Source organism: Cnephaeus nilssonii, assembly GCF_951640355.1.
Source record: "Cnephaeus nilssonii genome assembly, chromosome: 4".
In the NCBI taxonomy this organism is placed as follows: Eukaryota; Metazoa; Chordata; class Mammalia; order Chiroptera; family Vespertilionidae; genus Cnephaeus; species Cnephaeus nilssonii.
In genome coordinates, this window is record NC_137075.1 from 90,042,517 (window position 1) to 90,065,998 (window position 23,482).

General features: G+C 48.6%; 1 protein-coding gene across 5 annotated transcripts in view; it reads left to right on the plus strand.

The window, feature by feature from the left end:
• Positions 1–23,482, plus strand: part of ADCK1 (aarF domain containing kinase 1) — a 106,737-nt gene that overhangs the window by 75,026 nt on the left and 8,229 nt on the right. For all 5 annotated transcript variants that reach the window (XM_079768548.1, XM_079768551.1, XM_079768552.1 and 2 more), the window contains 4 exons: positions 3,131–3,289; positions 9,913–10,029; positions 20,587–20,736; positions 21,887–22,084. In XM_079768548.1, coding sequence (XP_079624674.1) covers positions 3,131–3,289; positions 9,913–10,029; positions 20,587–20,736; positions 21,887–22,084 — 624 coding nt within the window. The remainder of the gene's footprint in view (positions 1–3,130; positions 3,290–9,912; positions 10,030–20,586; positions 20,737–21,886; positions 22,085–23,482) is intronic.

Below are 23,482 nucleotides of genomic sequence, written 5' to 3' on the forward strand. Positions count from 1 at the left end.
GTGGGTTCGATCCCCAGTAGGGAGTGAGCAGGAAGCAGCCAATAGATGTTTCTCTCTTACATCAATGTTTCTCTTTCTCTCTATCTCTCCTTTCCCTCTCCCCCTTCCCCTCTCTCTCAAATCAATAAAAACATATTAAAATAAAAGAGTAGCCCAGGGAGTAACTCACTCACCACCCAGAGAATGCTTTAGAAACCAGTTTAGTGAGTATGTACAATTTTTTGGGTTATGAATTATTTTACTAAGTAGTTACTAGCAATTAATATCAGTCAATAAAATCTTTGATTGCTTTTATGATTAATGACGTTAGGTATTAATAAATAACCAATAGTACTACTAATAACTAATTACATAATTGATTAGTAACAGAAAAATCTTTAAAGTGCCAATCAGTGCTGTTTAGATGTTAATGCTCATGAAAAATTTCACAAATAACAGTGATCGTACAGTAAATGATGAGGATTTATTGTTTGGCCAGAAGACTCATTCCCAGGTATAGACCCAACTCGGTTGCATGTAACTCCCTGTGTATACTCACATCTGGCCCAGGGTCATTACCTAGGACAGTGGTCGGCAAACTCATTAGTCAACAGAGCCAAATATCAACAGTACAACGATTGAAATTTCTTTTGAGAGCCAAATTTTTTAAACTTAAACTATATAGGTAGGTACATTGTTATTAACTTAATTAGGGTACTCCTAAGCTGGCCTTTGCTAAAAACTCAAGGGGCCAAAGAGCCGCATGTGTCTCGCGAGCCGCAGTTTGCCGACCACTGACCTAGGAGGTAATCAGTAAATTTTGAATGAACAATTGACCAAGCCTCATTGCGGCTCCTTCCCTCATCCCTACTGGGTGAGAACCTCTGGAATTTAGGTCAGAACCAAAGTCTGAAGAGGTTTCTTGCCTGAACTCAGAGCCCAGAGTGGAATTCAGGTGCCTCTGGTGATGTGTGTGCCCTGGCTCAGGCCTGGGCAGGTACGTCTGCTTCCTGTGCGCCAGCTCTGCCTCCCCTTTGGCGGCTGCTAAGGGCCATCTGAGGGCATGGTGACGAGATGCAGTGCCTGGAGGCTGCTGGGCCAGGTGTCTGGGTCTGACACATGTGGCCTGGGCCTAGCTGTTGCCACCTCTCTCTGCCTTCCAGTTTCATGTGACACCAACAGAAACAAAACATAAACTAAACTGATTATCATAAGGTCACAGGTCTGGCCTGTGAAAGACTAGACAAGACTTAAAAGAAATTAGACTGCAGCCGAATACAATTAAAAGGAGTTTTGAGAGAAATTGAATATAATAACCCTGTGTGATGATTATTTTAGACCGGCGTCTGGTACACAGCCTAGGACTTGTGTTTAAAAGCAAAACCATTAATGCTTTGTAGTTCATGGCTCTGCTTTAGCTTTATTTCTTTCGTACCACTTGTGACGAACACAGTGTTGGGCATAATATTATAGACCAGGACAAAAGGAAGCACAAGCCAAGGCTCTTAGGTGGGGCTCAGTAAATCCTCCTGGATAGACTGGCTGGTGTCTTAGGCTGCTGGGACCGCCATAACAAAATACCATTGACCAGGTGGCTTAAATAAACTGTGACATTTATTTCTCGCAGTGGTGGAAGCTGGAAGTCCAAGATCAAGGTGCCGGACTATTCAGTTCCTGGTACGGACTTTCTTCCTGGCTTGTAGACAGCTGCCTTCTCTCTGTGTCCTTGCATGGCAGAGAAAGAGTGAGCTTTGCTCTCTCTCTGCTTACAAGGACACTAATCCCATCATAGGGCCAACCTCCATGACCCCATCTAAACCCAGTTAGCCCCCAGGGGCCCCACATCCAAACACCATCACACTGGGGTTAGGGTTTCAACATAAGAATTTTGGGGAGGGAAGGGGACACAGGAACTTAGTCCATAAGAGTTAGGGAAGGTACCAGCAGGCCCAGGGTTCCTTGGTTCCTGCTCAGTGTCCTCCTGCTCTAGCCAGGGGTGGAGAGGGGTATCTCAAACCTGGACTGTAATCTCTACCAAGAATTACTGGGATGGTTGGTCGGTGGTCTCCCCAGGCCTGACTTTGAACCCTAACAGAGGGCTTATCGGCGAGCAGGAGGGTTGCCTGCTTTGCTTCCCTCCTGGATTGCTGGACCATCTCCCACGTCCCTGGCATCAACGTTGCTCACCCACTGCAGAGCCATGTCTGTGAACTTGTGAGACTGTCTCAGCTCCAGAGCTCTGGTGGTGAGGTGGCCTCAGAACTGAGTCCTTGCCCAGGGAGGGGCCGGGCGTGCTCCCCAGATGCCACTGGACTCTGGTTCTCTGCCAGTGACATTTAATTTCACATCATTAAACTGACAACGAAATGCCAGACGAGTCTTCTAACCCCTCTCCACTTTTCATCCTGTCCTCACTCAAGAATCCACAGTGAGGCCAAATGGCCCCAAATCTGAGCTTTTTATCCAAGTGGTCAAATCCCTTATCTCTTACTCTTCTTATCTTATCTAACCTTGTTTTCTTTTCCAGTTTGATTTTTTTTTTATCATGAAATAGTTTAGATGTACAAAAAGTATAGAAAGTAACATTATAAATGCTCAGGTGTTAACCACTTAGCTTAAGAAATAAATAAAAGCATGCTCCAGCCCTTCGTAAACAAAACCGTGAAGACCTGGGAGCAGCGAAGACAGCAGTTCAGAGACATGCTTCAGAGCAATGGTTTTGGGGGCTGGGTGGACCCAAGTAGAATTCTGTTTCTATGCTTCCTTACTGGGCAAGTTCAGAAAAAAAAATCATATAACCTCTCAGAACCTCAATTTCCTTATCTATGAAATGGGGAGATGATAAGAGTGTGCACTGTGTACTTCCCAGATTGTGCATATGAAGTGGAGTAACCCAGTCAAGTGCTGAGCCAGTGCAGGGCATGTGGGGAGCACTCAGCAAATGGTAGTTGTTGTTACTGCTGGTGGCTGTTGACTTTTTATCATCCTGCATCTTGGATTCCCTAGCGGCGGGCGCCAGGGGAGCTGTTTTCCCACTCATCCTTACTCCAGGGGAGACCTGGCGGGTTGTCAACATTTAGACCAGGCAGGAGGGCAGGGTGCCTTGGTGGGGCGTCAAGAGCTGACTGATGGGGTGCCTGGTGGATTTCAGGTGCTCGTCCTGGCTGTCAAACAGCTGTTTCCAGAGTTTGAATTCATGTGGCTGGTGGATGAAGCCAAGAAGAACCTGCCCTTGGAGCTGGATTTCCTCAATGAAGGGAGGAACGCGGAGAAAGTGGCCCAAATGCTCAAGCACTTTGACTTCTTAAAGGTAGGAAGGCAGGGCAATGGGGGCATGGTGGGAGAGTGCAGGGGAGGACTGGTCCTGGCCCTGAGTATCCCCCCTTGCAGGACATGAGTGGGGACATCTTCCTGAGTGATGTACATGAAAGCTCTTGGAGGCAACATTATAGAGAAATACCAGCTGTTATTGTTGACCTGTCAGTCAGTCACACAGATGTTTATTGAATGATCTACAGTTTCAAGACACTGAGTGCTACCCAAGGGCTGTGAATTGTGGTTTCTGCATCCATGAAACACGGGGCTATGGCGATAATGATGATGATGATGGTGATAGTGATAATGATGGTGGTGTTGGTGACGATGACGATGATAGCTAATGCTACTGCACTTTGGCACTGTTCCTAACACTTCATCTATATTATATTAGCTCATTTACTATACAGTCCATTCTGCTATAACACAACATATGTGTTCTTAGAAATATCCACAGTATGTAAAATCACACAATAGACACCACAGGGCTTATAGGGAGAATAGATTATGCTTAAAACACTCAAAAACATGACCAGTGACATGGAAAATAAAAGAAGATAGGAACCTGCCTAGGTGGTGTGGCTCAGTGATTGAGCATCGCCCTTTGAACCAGTAGGTCAAAATTCCATTCCTAGTCAGGGCACATGCCCGGGTTGTGGGCTCGATCCCCAGTAGGGGGCGTATAGGAGGCAGCCAGTCAGTGATTCGCTCTCATTGATGTTTCTTTCTCTCTCCTTCTCTGACATAAATTAAAAATATATTAAAAAAACAACAACACAAAAGAAGATGGGAACCTAATAAAGAGGGTAGCATAGTTTTACACGTGTTAAGTGGCTATGAAATACTGAAGACCACAGCATCATGACACCTGCTTTTTATTAAAAATAATTTTTTTATTGACTTTCAGAGAGTAAGGGAGAGGGGGAGAGAGAGAGAGAAACATCAATCATGAGAGAGAATCATTGATTGGCTGCCTCCTGCAAACCCGCCCCCCCCCTCCCCCCAACTGGGGATGGAGCCCGCAACCCGGGCATGTGCCCCTGACCGGAATTGAACCTGGGACCCTTCAGTCCACAGGCAGACACTCTAGCCACTGAGCCAAACCAGCCAGGGCAACACTGTCTCAGCCTTGACATTCAAAGCACCAGTTCAGTGAAAACTTGGCTCTCTCAGACAGGTAATACTATTAAGTAATTAGCATGAAGCTGTGGAGTCTAAAATAAGCCTCCACTTGCATATCTTATTCCTTTCATTCCTTTTTTCCACAGTGATTGAGCATTTCCGGAGCCTGTTGCTATTGCTAGGAGCTGGGCATGTATAGATGAGTAAGAGATGGTTGGCTCCTGCCTGGGAAAATGACCTATCTAAGTGAGGGACAGATACACAAATGTGTTGCTGTGTACAGGTTGGTGATGCTATGTCAGAGACTTACTTATCCATGTATCTGTGGATGTCCAAGAGGAAGGACTTAAATCCACTCTGGATATGGAGCGCAGAGGGGGCTTCCAAGAAGTGCTGGTTATACAAGGGAATAGACAGTATTTACTGAATGTTCTTTCACTGCACTGAGCACTATGCAGATGGGATGACAGTGAATTCTTCCAGCAACCGGCATCCCATTTTGCAGACGGCAGTCTGAGTGGAGACGCTCGGGCTGCAACCCAGCTTTTCTGACTGCGACTCTGGTACTCGGCTGAGGACATTCTGTTGCCTCTTACCCGGCAGGGGTACTCTTCAGAGCTAGAACTAGGAGCCAGACAAACAGAACCATCTCCTCCACGGTTCCCATGGAAACAGCAAAATTGTCCCCTGGCTGGGACCAACTGGCATCTGCCAGACCAAGACATGTAATAATAATAATAACACAAATTTTTGAGACGAGGATGCCAAATGGGTAAATAATTAATGTAACTATTTGACCTGCTGCTTCTAAAACCCGAACGCCATTCCTAAGACAGTGGTAGCGTTAAGGTTCCTGAGCCATTAATTTTGCCTAAACAAATACCAAGTAGGAAGCAAATTTTGTGTACTGAACACCCAGTTCAGCTCTTAAAACCGGAGATAGATTGCTTTCGCACACTGGCACCCCATCACAACATCTGTGCGTAATTAAGTCTCAGCAAAGAGTTTACCTCTCAGTGTGCGCGACACCTTCCAGTGGGGTGTAATAGCCTCAGCCCTAGGCTATAAATCTCCGGGCTTTAGACTCGGACTGAATGCAGATGCGATGGTGGGGAGACGGGAACAGGGTGAGGAGGCAGCCAGGCTGAACGGTCAAGACCAGGGCATTTGTGGATTTGGCGTCAGAGTGTGTGTGCTGGGGGCAGGGACAGGACAGGCAGTGAGGCCTGTGACTGACCTGGGAGACCGCTAGTGCAGGTAGGAGGGAGGAGCCTGGTAACCGCAGGGTTTGGGACAGGAAGAGTTGGGAGTGTCATTCTACTCATGGAGGTGGAGATGGGTATGGGCGCCATCTTTTGAGTAGGGCCACTCCACATTTTTTTTTTTTCCTTTTAAAAACATTTTATTGAATTTATTGGGGTGACACTGGTTAACAAAATTATAGAGGTTTCAGGGGTCCAATTCTAGAATATACCCTCTGTATATTGCCCTGTGTTCACCACCCCAAGGTCACGGTTCCTCAGTGGGAGGCCAGGAGCTGGGCCTCCCCAGACACTGTAGTCAAGCCGTGTTGGGCATCAGTGATTCTTTCTCACAGCTTTCTCAGAATCCAAAGACTCAGAACTGCTGATGGATAACAATCAATATTAGTTAAGCTTTTTACATGCTTAGGCTGTTAGCCATTTTAAAAGTGCATTATATGTGTTTACGTTTTAATATTTATAAAAGCCCCAGAAGGGCGATGCTGGTATTAGCTCCATGTCATCGGTGGGAAAGCTGGGCCTCAGAGAGATGAAACGTTTGCCCAAGGCCACACAGCTTCCTGGTAAGGGGCAGAGGCAGCCAGCTTCAGAGCCTACACGCTTAACCTCTGTGCTCTTCTGCCCGTGTGACAACTTGTGGGGGAAGATCTGAATTATGCTGCACTGTCTGTACCGTGAACCCTGAGCTCTGGCTGTGTATCAGAACCACGGGTGAAACTGCGAGGCTGTCACATGGCAGCTGCTGGTTGTCCAGCCGCTGCAAGTTGAGTGCTTCTGTGTCGAGCACCAGGACTCCACACGTGCTACTTGGCAGTAGGGAGTGTTGCTTCCATTGTGATGGTCATCACGCTCTTACAGGTGGGGAAACTGGCCCTCAGAGAGGTTATAAAACTGGGCCTCAGCCACGCAGCTTGGAGGAGACACAGCCGGGGCTCCGGCCCGATAGACTGGCTCTGAGACTGTGCTCTGCTCCGCCGGGCGCGGGTGACGAGGGCTGCGGCCCTGGGTGAGGGGCACTGGTTCGGACGATCCAGGCCTTGCTTCATAGGTGCGTTGATCAAAGCACAGGAACAAAGCAGAAGCCAGCCTGTGAGACAGGCCCAGGGTCTGGAGCTGGAACTTTCCAGAATCTGGGCTCTCTTTCTTAGGGCAGGATTGGCCCCAGTGTGGGGGCAGGTGGAGTCCACAGCAGCGGGGCCTCCAAGTGGACCCAGAATACAGAGGTCCTCATGGCTGGTGTGACCCTGCCTGTGGGGTCAGCAGGTGCCCTGGTCATGAGCCTCCCAGGGTTTTGTTTTATTGGGGCGGGTTGGGGGGCAGGAGGCAAGTGGACAGTTCTTACTGCCGCTTTAAAATTTTCCTCTTTCATCTTTCCTGGCCTTGATAGAAGAAGCAGGGAAAGGGTCAGTGGTGCAACATGGGTGTTTGGGTGAAGTGAATTTCCCTTTACACCCCAAACCCTCCTGCCCACATGGTGATTCAGGGGCAAGTCCCCGTGTCAAGTCAAGCTTCTCATCACGGAGCAGGGTTTGCATTTTGCGGTCATTTCCATGTCACATCAAGGAGGGTCAGTGTCCTCCCTGAGCTCCCAGGACAAATGCCTAGATCTCCCAGGCTTGATATGTCTGTTACTTCAGATCTAAACAGCTGAAGCAAGGGATGTATTCTACTGTGAGGCTGGGATGTTTGCATTTTGGGGGTGATGGGGGAAAGGTGGTAGAGGGGGGAACCCAGCACACCCATGACCCTGGTTGACAAGCCCGGAAAGTCTCCAGCCTTTAGATTCTCTTTCCATTGGTGGCTCCTTCATGGCTGTCCCATGTTGCCCAGGTGGCTCAGATGGGGGTGTCCCCAGGTGCCCACAGCCACGCTTCCGTTCCAGACACACCGAGGGAAGAACTTAACCCCAAACATGTCCCCTGCGCTCAGAAGCCACGAACAACAGCAGCAGACTTGCACACATTTTTAAAGATACCTTTTGAAAAACGCCAAGCAAAACTGAATTTCAAGTTCAGAGTAACAGAGAGTCACAGGTTTTCCAATGGCAAAAGCTGCAGGAAAGTAGCAAACCAGAATGACACCTTGATTGCAGTGGACCCTTTGTTCAGGGAGCCGGAGCCTTAGGCTTGTGCGCAGGCCCTAATTACGCTCAGAGCTCCTTACGGAGAGGGGCAGGAACAGGCTCTTTTCTAATGAGAGCCAGGATGTAGAGGAGCTGAGGGCTGGACTAAGTCACAGTTATTAGCAGAACTAGGAACAGGGAACAGTTTTTTGATGTCAGAGCTGCTCTCCTACTGCTAGATGACTTTTCCGGGTTTGGGATGAGGGAAGTACTTATTCCCTAAACAGTTGAATTAGCTTCCCTTGTTTCTTTTCTTTCTTTCTTTTTTTTTTAAACTCACCTTAGGATATTTTTTTCAATGATTTCTAGATAGAAAGAGTGTGAAAGCGAGGGAAGAGGGGAGAGAGAGAGAGAGAGAGAGAGAGAGAGAGAGAGAGAGAGAGAGAGAGAAGAGAGGGAGAGGGAGGGAGAGGGAGGGAGAGGGAGGGAGAGAGAGGGAGAGAGAAAGAGGAACATGGATGTGAGAGACATATGGATTGGTTGCCTCCTGCATATGCCCTTACTAGGGCTGGGGAACCTGCAACCAAGGTATGTGTTTTTGACCGGGAATGGAACCTGCAACCCTTCAGTCCATGGGCTGACGCTCTAACCACTGAGCAAACCAGCCAGGGCCCTTGTTTCTTTTTCTTTTTTTTTTTTTAATATATTTTATTGACTTTTTACAGAGAGGAAAGGAGAGGGACAGAGAGCTAGAAACATCGATGAGAGAGAAACATTGACCAGCTGCCTCCTGCACACCCCCCACCGGGGATGTGCCCGCAACCCATGTACATGCCCTTGACCGGAATCGAACCCGGGACTCTTCAGTCTGCAGACCGACGCTCTATCCACTGAGCCAAACCGGTTTCGGCTTGTTTCTTTATTTGTAAGTAGAAATAAACCCATCAACTTGTTGGGGAGATGTGGTGTGCTGATAGCCGGTAATTCCTCCTTCCCAACCGTGGTGGGACTGATGGGGGTCGCTCACCCACATGGCCGCCCAGCAGCCCTTGGTGCAGTCCAGTTTCTTGCCTCTTCTTAGGGAAATCTCTTCTCTTTTTGGCTATTAGGTGTTTTCAGAGTCAGAGAGGATGGAAGAGCGTATCAGTTGAGAATGCATTTGTCTACAGGTAATTGATAGCTCGATTTAGAGGATCTTAGACAGAAAGGATTTCTTTTCCTCACATAGCGAGAAGACTCTCAGAAGTTGCCTGGTGATGGTCTTAGTGGTTTAACAATATCAGGGCTGGCACCTCTGATTTCCTTGAACTTTTCCTCATGTTGCAAGGGGGCTGCTGCAGCTCCCAGCACCGCACTCACTTTAAGGTAGGAAGAGAAGTATAAGAATCGTTGCATCATCTGCAAACATCCCTTTTCTTATCTAGAAAATAAAAATCTTTCCAGACTCCCTAGCTGACCTCTACTGTGTCTCACAGCCAGAACTGTGTCACATGGCCATACCTATTGCGGGGCTGGCCTGGAAGTATTTAGTATTTCCTGTCTCTGGGAAAGAGGAGGATTGGGAATAGGTGTTGGGTTAGGATCCAGCATTGTCTGCCACAGGGTCTTATAGGAAAGGGCAGGAGAAAACTCGTAACTTCCTGACCGAAAAACTGATTATCCAATAAACATGCATTTGTTCATACATTTATACATTCATGCATAGGTACAATACACCAGTTGCACAGGCATGGAAACTGAGGCAGAGGGTTGAGATTCATGTCAGGAGCCTGAAATGGGCCTGGTGAGAGAGGGAAACAGCTTTTAATGCCAACTCTTGCCCAGGTGTGAGAGGTTCCACACATTTTCCCCTGAGTCCCAATTTTAGTTTTGGCTGTTAATTGTGCCTGGAAGGCATTAAAGAGGACAGGGAAGCCTTCTCTGGTCCCCAAGCAGGCGGGGGGGGGGGGGGTCTCTAGAGGAGGGGGCTGGGGCTTGGCTGATGGAGGAAGGCAGCCTGGCCTTCTCTCTTGTCCTGTCTTTCCCACCTGCCACTGCGGAAGCCCCTCTCAGGCCTGTACCTGGGAGGAGTGTCTGCTGTTGTCTGGTTCTCTGGGCCTCTTGGTGGTCCTCGCCCCCTCCCCCTGACTCCCAGCCCCTCAGACTTTTCTGACCCACCCTTTCCTATTCCAGGTGCCCCAAATCTACTGGGAGCTGTCCACCAAGCGGGTCCTTCTGATGGAGTTTTTGGATGGCGGGCAGGTCAACGACAGAGATTACATGGAGAGGAACAAGATTGATGTCAACGAGGTGAGGCTGAGTGCTCATGGCTTCTGCTCACACAGCTAGCAGAAGCAGAGTTGGGATTAGAACCCAGGTCTGCATGACTTTAGAGTCCTTCCTTGTCTGCCTTCCCATCTTCCTCCTAGGGATTTGCCTTGGACTGCAGTGGAATCCGGGCCACTTCGGTAACTCCCGAGGCAGGAGTTGGAGTACTGACCGAGAACTTTTCCTGCCCACACACTATCTGAATGCAGCCCTTCTTTCTCTAGCTTACATCCAGGGTCATTCATCCATTCCATATGGACATTGTTCCATCTGATAGAGATGTGAGGGCTGAATTAGCGCACAAGCTGTGCTTAGCCTAGCGCCTGGCCTGTGGTTAGTGCTCCAGATTGGGAGCTAGTTGATAATTGTTGTTTTCATTCTCAGTATCCTCCTTTACCACGAATGTTTACTGATGGCCTGGCTCCCTATGCCAGACCCTTTCTGCCCTGGAACCTTAGGAGGGAGATCTTACTGTCTCTATTTTGCAGATGAAAAATCAGATACTTAGACCTAACTTATGTAAGGTCCCAGATCTTAATGGTACCACATAATCACTAGCCAGATAAAGATTCAAGTCATTTCTAGCACCCCAGAAGACTTCCTCATGCCCCTCCCAGTCCATACTCTCATCCTGACTTCTGACATCAAAGAACAGTTTTGCTCACGACTGAACTTCATGTAAATGGAATCATACAGTCTAGGCCAGTGATGGGCAACCTTTTGAGCTTGGTGTGTCAAACTTCGCCAAAAAACCGAGCATAACTCGGGTAGTGTGTCACTTTGAGGAAAAAACATTATTTCGCAATATTTATAGTTTAAATAACATAAATGTTTTATCCTCGGCATGCGGCCGCCTCAGCGGCCGCGTGTCATCAGAAATGGCACTGACACGCGTGTCAGAGGTTCGCCATCACTGGTCTAGGCTTTGGGTCTGGCAAAAACTCTGTTTTCTTCCATTGGTCTATGGGTCTACCCTTACAATAATACCATTTAAAATATTTTTATTGATTTCAGAGAGGAAGGGAGAGGGAGAAAGAGATAGAAACATCAGTGATGAGAGAGAATCATTCATTGGCAGCCTCCTGCAAGCCCCCTACTGGAGATAGAGCCTGCAGCCTGGGCATGTGCCCCAACCGGGAATTGAACCGTGACCTCCTAATTCATAGGTCGATGCTCAACCACTGAGCCACACTGGCTGGGTTACCATCTGTCTTAATTGCTTAGGCATTCCTAAGGAATCAATTACTTAATTCCTTAATCTCTTGCCCCTGGTTTCTAGTGTTTGTATGACCCAGAAAGCTCTTTGGTATTCTGAAATGATGTCATTAAATACTTTCACAGAAACTGTAGGCTGGACAGGGGCCTCTGGGCCAGGGGCTCCACTGTGTTGTGGCAGACCAATGGTGATGTTCAGAGTAGACCAGCAATAGGTCTTACTTTGTAGAAATCAATCTATTATGTCTCTTATCAGCTAGTATCAAAGCCACAGGTCTCATGGAAGACTGGTGGTATGTGTGTGTATGTGTGTGTATGTGTGTGTATGTATGTGTATATGCAAGTGCACACACACACACACAGAGTATGAAACACCCCGCATTATTGAAAGTTTCTCACAGGTTTCTGAGGTTCTAGGATTGTGGGACTCAGGATTGGAGTGACTCTTCGTCCTGAGGATGGCCTGGCTGTGTGTATTCCTTGGGGAGGGAAGTATAAGGGACAGATAAGGGTGACAAGGGCCAAATCCTGGGGTGGAGGGTGGTTAGTGGCATCTTGGCTGCTATAAGCTGGTGACTCAGCCAGAAGGTGGGGCTCAGTAGGGGTTGGCTCTAGAAGGAATCTCGAGTTGGGTGGGGGTGGCTCTAGACCCCTCCAACCACTTGTGGAGTCATCCCATTGCACTTTGAAGAGGCCCTCTCACCCTGCAACATCCCAGCCCCACTGGGCCTAGCATGTGAGGACCTCAAGACCAGCCTAAGTAACCAGTTCACAATAGACTCGGGTAGGGAAACACCAGGTTAGGAAGCAAGAGACTTGGGTTCAAACTCCAGTTCTGCCAGTGGCTCACTGTGTGACCTTGGACAAATCACTCTCCTTTTCTGGATCTCAATTTTCTTATTGAAGGTTTTGGATTAGCTGGACTCTAAGGGTATGTCCTGCTTGGATATTTGAGAGAGCAATGATTCTCAGCTTGCTGGGAGCTAGGACTTGAGCCAGCTATTTCAGAATCACTGGGGAGCTTATTTAACAATGCAGATTCCTGGGACCCACCCCAAATTTACTAATCAGAATCTGGGAGTGGGGAAGGATTGAAGAATATGCATTTTTAACAAACTCTCTAGGTGGGTTCTGATACTCATTGAAGTTCAGGAACCACCTTCCCCAGGCCCAGAGGGCCTGGGCACCTAGGTTGATTTGCACCTCTGGGAACAAGGCAGCCCTGCCCAGCTGTTCTCATCTGCCAGGGAACATGGGGCTGTGAGGAGCCAGCAGCCCGCAGGAGCCCTTGTTTGCTTGTATCTCTGAGCCTAGCAGCAGATATTACGGAGGGCCTGACCCATGATCATATTTGCCAGTCACTTTAAGAGCTGGTGACAGTGACTGCCATTGATTTCATTAAAAGTAAAGGTCGTGAGGGAGCGCGTTCCCAGGCTGGATGGAGCCTCCTCAAGCCACCGGATGACTATTGATTGCACGACCTTTATCGAGGGTTAATTGGATTTCAGTGAGTATGTATTTAAGACCCAGCCTGGGCTGAGGCCCAATTGAATTTGCGTGAAATCAGCCGAGAGAAAGGTGACAGAGTCTCAAGTGTGGGGTTGGCAGAACGGGGACTGGAGGTCCTATGGGCAGACATTGGCAGTCTGGGAAGAAGGGGGTGGGTGTAGGGATGGGGGGCTCACAGAGACTCCAGCATCTCTGTTCCGGAGGCCTGGGGGCCAGCAGAGAGAAGAGGGCTGGGACGCCCCGTGGTCATCATGTGGACTTGGATTCAGTCCTCTGTCCTCGGATGGACCTCCTGGTGTGCGGTGTGGCCTCCAGAGCCTGTGGTCTTTTCCCTCCTGTCAGGGTCAGGAGGGGAGCTGGGGTTTAGCTCTTACTTTGAAAGTCTCCCCACTAACCCTCCTTTTTTAGGCCCCCAACTCCTGTTTTCAGAGGTTCCAGGTGCCCTCCGTTGCAGCCTCTCTGGTCAGAGTCCCTCATCTATATAGTTGGAGTGGCAACAATACGTACTTCATAGGGCCATTATGCAGACTTTGCAAGTAGTGAAGTTCTGTAAAAAAAAATCTTTTATAATTCATGGGGTTATTCTTCATAGGGGCATATCTCCCTCCATAGAATCTTTGAGAATCTTCTTTGCTTCCCTCCTGTCCACCTACCTCTGTTGTCTGTGAGTGATGGTCATCAATAGAGTATGGTGACTCCCCTCCCCATCTCCTTAGAGTTTCCCCTTGTCCCCTCATGCCACCAAGGACTGAATGAGACATTTATGTTTTGCTCACCATCGCCCACTGGGCCTCTATGGCTCTGTGGTGGGAGGTGCCCAGGAGACCAGGGAGGAGAAACTGCAGAGACATGCAGACCCTGGTGACCAAAATCACTAGAGAGAAGACACGTCCCATCATCCTCCCCTCTAAAACTTCTTGGACCAAATCTTGGGAGGCCCAGGGATGTTGGAGGGGTCCAGGGCACAGATGAGTTCCTGGAGATTCATTTGCCCAGTGGCAGGGGTGTCAGGAGTGGGCACAGTGCCACTCTGGACTTGACCTTCCTGGATTTGGTGCTGCCTCTGCCACTTGCCAGCCATGCCTCCTTGGTGGAACTGGTCACCCTTTGGAAGCTTCAGCTTCTTGTCAAGTGGGGTACACAACCAACCTGGGGGACTGTTTGATGATTGACATACCAAGCAATGGCAGAATGCCAATAGTCCCTGCTTGCCAGGTTATTATCCTGGAATTCCGACCCTCTGCCCACTCTGTGGGAAACAGGTAGGGGAGAAACCTTTCTCTGTGTTTCATATTGGCCCAGGGAAGGCGGAAGAGGTGGAAATAATTTCTTTGGAGTGAGTTGTTCCCCGAGGCCGGGAATGTCAGATGTCCACAGCTCTTGCTCCCTCCACCGTGTCTTCCAGTAGTTATGGCTCCGGTCCCTCAGGTAGCCATGTCCCTTTATGTCTCTCAGGCGTTGTCTGTGTTCAAGCCTAATCTAGAGAGACTTTCACGGAGCTCACAGAAGCTCCAAAATGAGAACAATCCTTCCAGTTTCCTGTAATTAGCTCAGCACCTCTCCTTCCTTCCAACACTATGTGTGGTTGAAGAGGTTCCCAGTGCCTTCACATTCAGGGATTTCACTCCGAGTTTGCCAGCCCAAGATTGACCCACTTGGTGAATAGATGTGGCCTCGTGCTGGGCAGCAGTGAGTAATTGGAGGTTTATATGCCCCGGGGGTGGTTCCTGGGGAAAAGGTGGGTGTGGAGAGAGGAAAATTCTCTAGGCTGTGGTCTGGTCTTTCAGGCTATTCTGCCTGAAGAAGCCTCGGTAGAAACAGGGGATAGGCAAAGAGAGTCTGAATTATTAACCTCTTTGTACTTAATATCGGGCGACTTGTGTGATTATTAATATCTTGCACCACCAACCTCCTGTTTCTTTCAGAGAGCTTGGCCTTGCTTCCATGACACCCCCCAAAACATAAATAGACTTCCCCTTGGGGGTGGGAATAAATTAATCCGTGCAATTATTGAATAATTAAAGTACTTTCAGCCAATTCAAGTTTTAAGAAAAATCTAAAAATAACTCCTTAATTTACATATTATTTACCAAATTAATTCTTTACTCATACTTTTTACAGATTCCTGGCTCCTTCCCCCCCCCCCCCCGCCCGCCCCCCTTACTGTTATAGAATAAAGGCATTGTGTAATTACCGAAATCACTTAACGTGAGTGGCACATCCTTTTTACATGGAGCAATTAAAGGACTCCTCACTGACTTTTCCTCTAAAGATTGCTGTACTATGGCTTTAATTAGCCGTGTGTTTTTGGTAAGACAAACAGCCCTGGATTTCCCTGAGGCTCTTGTCTACATGGAATGACTTCTTGGATGCTGTGGGGACCTTTGGAGGTTTTTGGTGCAGCCTCTGCCTCCAGGCAGGAGCTTCCTGTGAGTGGAAAGGCAGGGGGCCTGGTGATGGAGAGCTTGTTTCCCGGAGTCAGGCCTTCTGGGTTTGGATCCTGGTTTTTCTAACTGCTGGCCAGGGCACCAAGCTGCTCCTTCTTTGGAATCTTGCTTCCCTTACATATCTACTGCAGAAGGTGGCTGGGAGTCCATGCAAAGTGCCTGGCACAGAATGTTAACTGTTACCATTCTAAAGTGGTGTCACTTCTTGTCTTTATTGCAGCTACCACCATTAACAGGGCGGGGGGAAGCCTTAGAGGAATTGAGTAGACATTTGTCCAAGGAAGACATACTAATGGCCAACAGGTACCTGAGAAGGTCCTCAGCATGACTAATCAAGGGAATGATAATCAAAACCACAATGAGAGATTACCACATACCTGTTAGAACGGCTGTTATAAAAAAGACAGGAGATAACAAGTGTCGGTGAGGATGTGGACAAAAGGGAACCCTTGTACACTGTTTTGTGGGAATGTAAATTGGTGCAGCCAGTATGGAAAACAGTATGGAGGTTCCTCTAAAAACTAAAAGTACAACTACCATATGATCCAGCAATCCCTACTTCTGGGTGTATGTATCCAAAGGAAATGAAATCAACATCTCGAAGAGATATCTGCACCCCCATGTTCATTACAGCATTATTTTCAATTGTTTGTTCTTAATCATGAGGCTGAGGCATGGCTAAAGTATTATGGAAGGAGTAGAAGAGAGGGTTGTGTGCCCAGTGATGGCCTTAGGTGTCTCCCAGGACCTTGATGTCTTTCTGAGTTGGAGAAGGCTGGAATTACTAGAGTTAAAAATTGGTTTCCAGAGACAATGTAGTACAACTCTGACAGATGTAAAGAAAAATTGCCCCAAATTTAGAAATAAGGCCATGAGTGCGCAGTATGTTTTTTTAAGTCATTTTGAGCATTGTTCAACCAGCCCACCAGAGGATTCTTTAATATTTAGGGGAATGCACTTTTGTCAGACTTTGCTATTGAAAAATTAACTACTCAGGCTGAAGTTATATGTCAACCTGTAGATCTTATCCGGTAGAGGCGCAAATCATTTCTGCCCAGTAGGAAAGATAACCTTATTGCCCTATAGGACAATAACCAGTTTTGCCTCTAACTCAGGAATCTTAGGCTCTTATTCCTGTTTAAATGCCCATAAACACCCAGTCCCTCAAAATTCTCCTTGAATCACTCTGCCTTCATATTTGGTTCTTTATTGATGAGTTAAATAATTGTCAGCATGTGTTCATCCTATATTTGCATGAGGGTCATGTTTTTAATTTTTTTGAAAATTATACTTTGATGGTGATAATGGTTATATTTTTTTAACAAGTTAAAATAATAAGCTACCCCATTACAAACGAACATGTTTGTGTGTTTTATAGTGAAGTGCAGTGATTTTTAAGTGGTGTGCCTGGAGAGTTTTTAAAACATGTAATACCTGACTGATCTCTTTTCCCTTAGATTGTCAAATAAAAAAATGACAACAGCCAACACAACAATAGCCATTTGGTATAAATGCTCAGTCTTGAACCATAAATATATAGGTTATATAATAGAGTTGCATCTTATATCACGTCACATAATCAGTTTGTGTCTGATTGTTTAATTCCTGAGACCAGAAATCCTTATATACAAGTATAAATACCCGATTTTTAAAAAAGTTACTTTGGAGCAAAAAGGGTAGGTAATTACTCCTATTATTTTTTTTGTAAATCAATCAAAATTATATCTATTTCTTTTTATCAGGTCGATCAAAAATATATTTTTTGGTGTGCCACAGAATTTTAATAATTAGTTTATGTGTACCATGAGATGAGAAGAGTTGAAAATCGCTGGTGTGTAAAGCACTTGTCCATATATATGATCACATTTTGATCTTAAATCTTGCGGTTTCCCTGAGAGGAAGACTATCAGATAGGGTTAGTCCCACTTACCAGCTAAGGGAACTTGAGACTCACATTGGGAAGGGAGGCAACTTGTCCCCCAGGTCTCCCATACCCTAAATGGCAAAACCAAGATGGCTCTAGAGTGGAGCTGGGTGCAGAGGACAGTTCTCCCTGATGTCTCTGCCTGCCATGCCTGCCTGTCCTGGTGAAATCTGGTTAAAATGAACATCAAGAGCAGTCCCTAAATGGAGACACCCAGGCAGGGCAGACGGATGGGGTGTTGAGATGGGGAGGACCGCTCTGGGGCTTTGCTCGTGTGTATATGAGCTGCAAGGGGCAGCACCTCCCCCTCCTCCTCCAGAAGCTCACTCTCTTGGGCAAGGACTCCCCCATTCTGAGTTCCTAGACCCTGGGGGGCCGTCTTTCAATGTAGTAATAGGGGCCCCAGAGCGATTAGCAATATTTCAGAAATCTTAAGGGAGATCATACATCTCCCCATGACAGGCCTGCCCAGACTAAATGAAATGTCATTTCTCTGCTTTGGCTGGAATTCCGTCAGCTCAGTCTGGCTGCACTGCTTATCTTGGGCTGATCAGGAGCCCTGATTGGACCTTATATGCGTCCCTGACAAATAAAAATGAATTATTAGTTAAAAAATGCAATTGATTTGGCAAACGCAGCCTTTCAGAGTGTGGTTCCATGGAGCTCCAGAGCACCTAACAGAAGGGGTTCTCGGGGCACAGAGGTGGGGACTTGCTGGTTCTCCCAGGACCAGCTCAGGCTGCGCCCCTTTCCCAGGTAATGGGAAGTGGTGGCTCTGGGACACCTGACATACCAGCCTGAGTCCAAGAACTTGACGTGGGGCAAAGTCCTGCCCCAGATGCCAACAGACACTGAGTACTGGGCATTCATTTCACCCAAGGAAAACGTTGGGAGCTGGAGAGCTGGCGTGGTGTCAGGACATAGTGTGACATAGGATAAGTGTCAGGGCTCCAGACAACCTCTTTAACCCTGGTGTCTCCATCTCAAAAGGTGCAATGATGCCTGCTGCCCTCCCAGGAGTGTTATGAGAAATCAGTAACAACAGGGACACTGACGAGAGGTCACTAGGTTCCAAGCACCGGGAAGTTGTCATTAACCCCTTCAGAGTGACACTGGTATCATTTCCATTTACTGAAGCTGAGAGTATAAAGTCACGGAGTTCAGTTGAGGAGTGCAGAAGTCAGAGGGAGCAAGTATCCTATATAATAAAACCCTAATATGCAAATCGACTGAACTCCGGAACGACTGGTCACTTTGATGTGCACTGACCACCAGGGGGCAGACACTCAACTCAGGAGCTGCCCCCTGGTGGTCAGTGCACTCTCATAGGGGCAGCGCCGCTCAGCCAGAAGCCGGGCTCATGGCTGGTGAGTGCAGCAGTGGTGGCAGGAGCCTCTCCTGCCTCCACTGCAGGTGGGCTGTAAGGAGCTAGGGGTCCCGGACTGCGAGAGGGATGTCTGACTGCCGGCTTAGGCCCAATCTCCCCGGGGGGATCGGGCCTAAGTTGGCAGGTGGACATCCCCCGAGGGGTCCCGGACTGCTAGAGGGCACAGGCCGGGCTGAGGGACTCCCCCTGCCCCCAGTGCACGAATGTCATGCACTGGGCCTCTAGTAGAAATAATAGTTATGAGAAGGCTGTGGGCTCACACCTGGTTTGAATCCTGGCTCTATTCCTTTCTAGCCATGTAGCTCTGGGGAAGTTAAACCTCGATGTGTCTCTGTTCCTCATCTACAAAATGGGGTCATAATTGTACCTTCTTTTGGGGATTTTTAATAAGGATGGTAGCTATGGTTATTAAAGTAGGGTTATTCTTGATTTATTTTGGGCCCAATTGTAATTTGGATTCTGAGGTGATCAATGGGGTCAGGATGAGCATCAGAAGCAGGAACCACGGCATCTCAAAAAACTCAGAGAAACAAAGGTCTCATTTATGTTGAAGACAGAGTCCTATATTCACATGTTTGGCCTGTTACAGGCAAGTGGATGCATAATAGAACCAGTGTATCATATGTAAATTACACCGCAATAAAGCTGTTTAACAAAATAGAGCCAGTCCCTGCCACCTTTGGAGCTTATGATAGAGCACTAGATGGTCAGCAATTAAATAGTGACATAAATAGTGCTGTGAAAGTAAAGTACACCATTCTGTGAGAGTATATGGTAGGAGAGCATCATCGAGTCTGGGAGATCAGGGAAGTTTCCCCAGGGAGGTGATGCTGAGCTGGGAAGAAAGAGAGGAGTGAACCAGGTGAAGGGGAGAGGGGAAGGATGCTTCTGGCTGAGGGACTATCATGTGCAAAGGCCCTGAGGTAGGAAGGCACGGGGACCTTTGGAGAGGAGGAAGAAAGCAAATATGGCCGGAGTGTCAATGAGCAAGATGAGACCAGGGAGGGAGGCTGGACTTGATCATGTAAGACTTTGTAGGCCAAGGAAAGCAGTTGAGTCTTTATCTTAAAACCCTAATCCTGTGTTCGCCACCTGATGAGCCCAGCTCCTCTCCTCTGGCTGGGATATGTTTGTTAGTGACCATGGGGTCCAGCTGAGGCTGAGAGAAATGCCAAGGGCAGTGTGTCCTGGGACGTCAGGTGTCTGGGTTGAGCATCTCTTTGTCCATGGAAACCCATCAGCACACATTCCATGGGCCCAGGTCTGGCTCTATTCAGCAGCTGTTTTCTAGCTGGGAAGAGGCTTTTAGCTTTAATAAAAAGGGAGTAGAGATAAGAAGACGGCCTCGGCAGGGAAAGCAGCAGTGACAGGATGATTTAAACGGCCTCTCCAGTGTCATTTCTTCTGTGCAGACATCATAAATCAGATCAGCATTGGGCTCTGACAGGGAGGGGTGTGATGAAAGGGGCCTGCAGGGAGAGGGTAGAAGGGCGTGTGATTCTGGGTCCTCCTGGGACTGGCCAGGAGCGGGTGGGGTCACCTATTCCTGGTCCTCAGTCCCTTAGCCTTACTCTTTGCAGGAGGGCAGGTGGACTGACTCCTCCAACCCAGCTTTCCAGCCCATATTCAACTTTGGGGGAAAAAGTGAAGAGAGACTAATAAAAGAAATAGAGAAGAGTGGAGGGGCGGATGTAGGAGGTGGGTGTTACAGCCATCAGAAAAACTAGTCACAGTGGTTCTTCTATTTTGCCATGTATTAAAATCACCAGGGGAACTTAAAATAAAATACTGATGCCTGGGTACCACTCCCAACATTTCTGGGTTCCAGGTAACTCTGATGTGCAGCTAATGTTAAAAAGAACTGGATGAGAATTTAGCATCTAGCTTACACTCAAGAACTTTGCAGTGTTGAGCCATCACTTTCACCATGACCGCTCAGACCCACTTGGTCCCCCTGGCCTTCCTCTTGAAAGTGGCCAGACTGAGGGGCCAGAGTAGATGTCTCTGAGACAGGTGTTAATGCCCATCAATGCCTGCCCAACGCCCTTCTCTTCCAGATCTCGCGCCACCTGGGCAAGATATACAGTGAAATGATCTTTGTCAACGGCTTTGTGCACTGCGACCCCCATCCGGGCAACGTGCTGGTGCGCAAGGGCCCGGACACAGGAAAGGTGGAGATTGTCCTGTTGGATCATGGGCTCTACCAGGTAGGAAAGGCCTTTCCCACCCAGCCAGCCCCAGGGTCTAGTCCTGCCTGGGATGAGAGTCCACTGAACTTCCCGATGGGCCACAGAAACAGGAGGCAGATGGCTGAGGTAACGGAGAGGCCCCACGCTAGCCCTAGGACTGTCATTTGTGCAAGTGCCAGTCATATACTCTGAGCCTCAGTTTCCTTCTCGGTGAGGTGAGGCTGGGAATGCCTCCTTTACGGGATGCTGTAAGGAGTACATGGGAATGTGCCCAGATAGGTGAAATTGTTTTGTCTGCTGTACAACAACCTTGCTTCCCAGGGAAGCCCAGGCCAGCCCAGATCCTGGTATGGGAGCTGGGACTTGCTAGGGAGGGTAATTCAGCCCTAGTGACGAGGTGCCGTGTAGCATGAAAGGGGGCCTGGGAACTGATAGAAGCTCTATCCTCTGGACTTGGGGTGCAGAGCTGGCTCAGATGAGCCACGAGTCCTGCCTGGAAGTTGGGAAGTTCAATGCCAATCCTGGGACCCAGGGCCTGGTTTTATTCTAGGAGACAGATGGTCCTTGGGGAGGCTGTCTCTAAAGTCTCCTGGTCCTCAGTCCCTTCCCTCAGGGTCCTAATTTCACATCCCAAAACCTTGGCCCCCTTTGAAAGGCTCCGTGACGTTGGGTATGTTAGTTTAAGGTAGGCCAGCTGCTGTCACATGTAGTCCCCGAACAAATGGTGGCCCAGACACAGCAGGTGTCTAATGCTTGCTCATGTGTCGGTCTTGGGTGGGTGGAGGAGGCCGAAGGCAGGGGCTGACTGAGGCTCTGCCCCCGAGCCCTCCCTCGGGTGTTCTCACCATCTGCACCCAGAGGGGGAAGGGCTGGGAGGAGAACGCATGGGCCAAGCTGGGAGTGGAGCTTCTGCCACATTCTGTGGGTCAGAGCCCAGGCCCAGGGCCACATTTAACTAGGAGGGAGCTGGGGAATGTAATTTCTGCCACTTGGGACCAAGGCTGGCCCAATAGTAGCTTTGAATTTGGATTGACTTTTGGGGGGAAGCAGATGTTGTACAGGAGCCACAGTCTTCATCCATCTCCCCTCATGGTGGCCACTCTAGCCAGGGACTAGGTCTCGATAGAGAGAGGAGGCTCAAGTGTGGCCACGGTTGCCCCCATTGTAGGTGCTCACAGAAGAGTTCCGCCTGGACTACTGCCACCTCTGGCAGTCGCTGATCTGGACTGACATGGAGAAGGTGAAGAAGTATTGCCACCGTCTGGGAGCTGGTGACTTCTACCCCTTGCTTGCCTGCATGCTGACGGCCCGCTCATGGAACTCAGTCAACAGGGGCATCAGCCAAGCTCCAGTCACCGCCACTGAGGTAGGTGCCCCCTCCTGGCCCTGCCCTCTACTGCATACAAGGGGCCGGACCAGAATGGCCTTTGGACCTCTTTCTATCCAAGGTCTGAGGTTCTGTCTGCTGGGCTGTGGGGGGTGGGAGGGTGAACAGAATTGGAGATACATTGGATAAGAAGGGGGGAGGGGAGGAGAAATAGCATCCCTGGATGGAAGGAGGACAAGGGAGCTACATCCCACTCTTGGCCTTAACCACCTGGAGTACGAAACAGGTCACGTTAACCATGTGACTAGAGTTCTGCGGCTTTTTCTCCGACCTACTCACACAAGATTTCAGGCTTCCACAAAGTTCTCCCCAGGACTTCTGGGAATCCCCAGGGACTATCTGATAAATAAGTCTGCTGTCTCCTCCTGGGTACTGTCTCCCATTGTATGGTCCCTCTGGGGCAGCCTACTGGGGAAAGCGCTTTAGTTCTCATGTGGTGCTGCTTGTCCCATTGCTCATGTGTCATTCTTAGGGGTGGAGGAGGCTGGAGGCAGGGCTGACTGAGGCTCTGCCCTCCCCACCCCCCCGCAGACCTCCCTCATGGTGGTCTCACTGTCTGCACCCAGAGGGTAAGGACTTGGAGGAACACAGAGTTTTTAATGAAATAGCTTTTTGGTCTTTCTTTGTAGTTCATTTCTTCATTGGATCTAGACAGTAGTCCCATGGTGTCTGGGCTGAGACCAATCCAAGTAGCACCTCCTTCCTGCACCCATTTTCACTTCTGCCCCCATCACAGGGACTTATGTGGCCACTCCTTCTTCCTGGTTCAGAGCTCCCTCCATCCCTAGTTTCTCAGTCTGTCATGGAGTGCACTTCTGTATTCCCAGTCTGTCAGTTTGCCAGGTTTATGCAGTCTTGCCCATATCCTTGTGGGGATGCGCTCGGGCTCACCACAAGGGGCAGGGTCCTGCTTGTGCAGTTAGAAAGACCTGGGTTCTAGTTCCAGCACCTGCTCTTCCTGGTGGCATGACCTTGGATAGTTTTTGTCACCTCTTGGAGCCTCGGGCGGGGGGGCGGGGTCCCCTGTAAGCTGCCTTGTGGTAGGTAGTTTTAGGAATGGCTGGATCCAATGTGTCAAACGATGTCACCAAAGAGGCTACCCATTGCCAACTCTTGGTTCTGTTTTCTTCTAAGTTGACATCATTCCCCAGCAAGTGCGGTGGCAGAGATGACCACTGGCTGCCCTAGGCCTACACAGCTTTAAAGCTGGTCATTTCAGAAGAAGAGAGATAGTCTCCCTTCTTGATTGTATAGGGAGGATCATTTCTGCTTTACTGATAATGCCTGGAGAGTGCCTCTCCGTAGCTCCTGAAGTGCCTTCATTGAGCAAACACAGGTTTTTGCTGGGACCTGGACTAGGTGCTATGCATCCAGTGA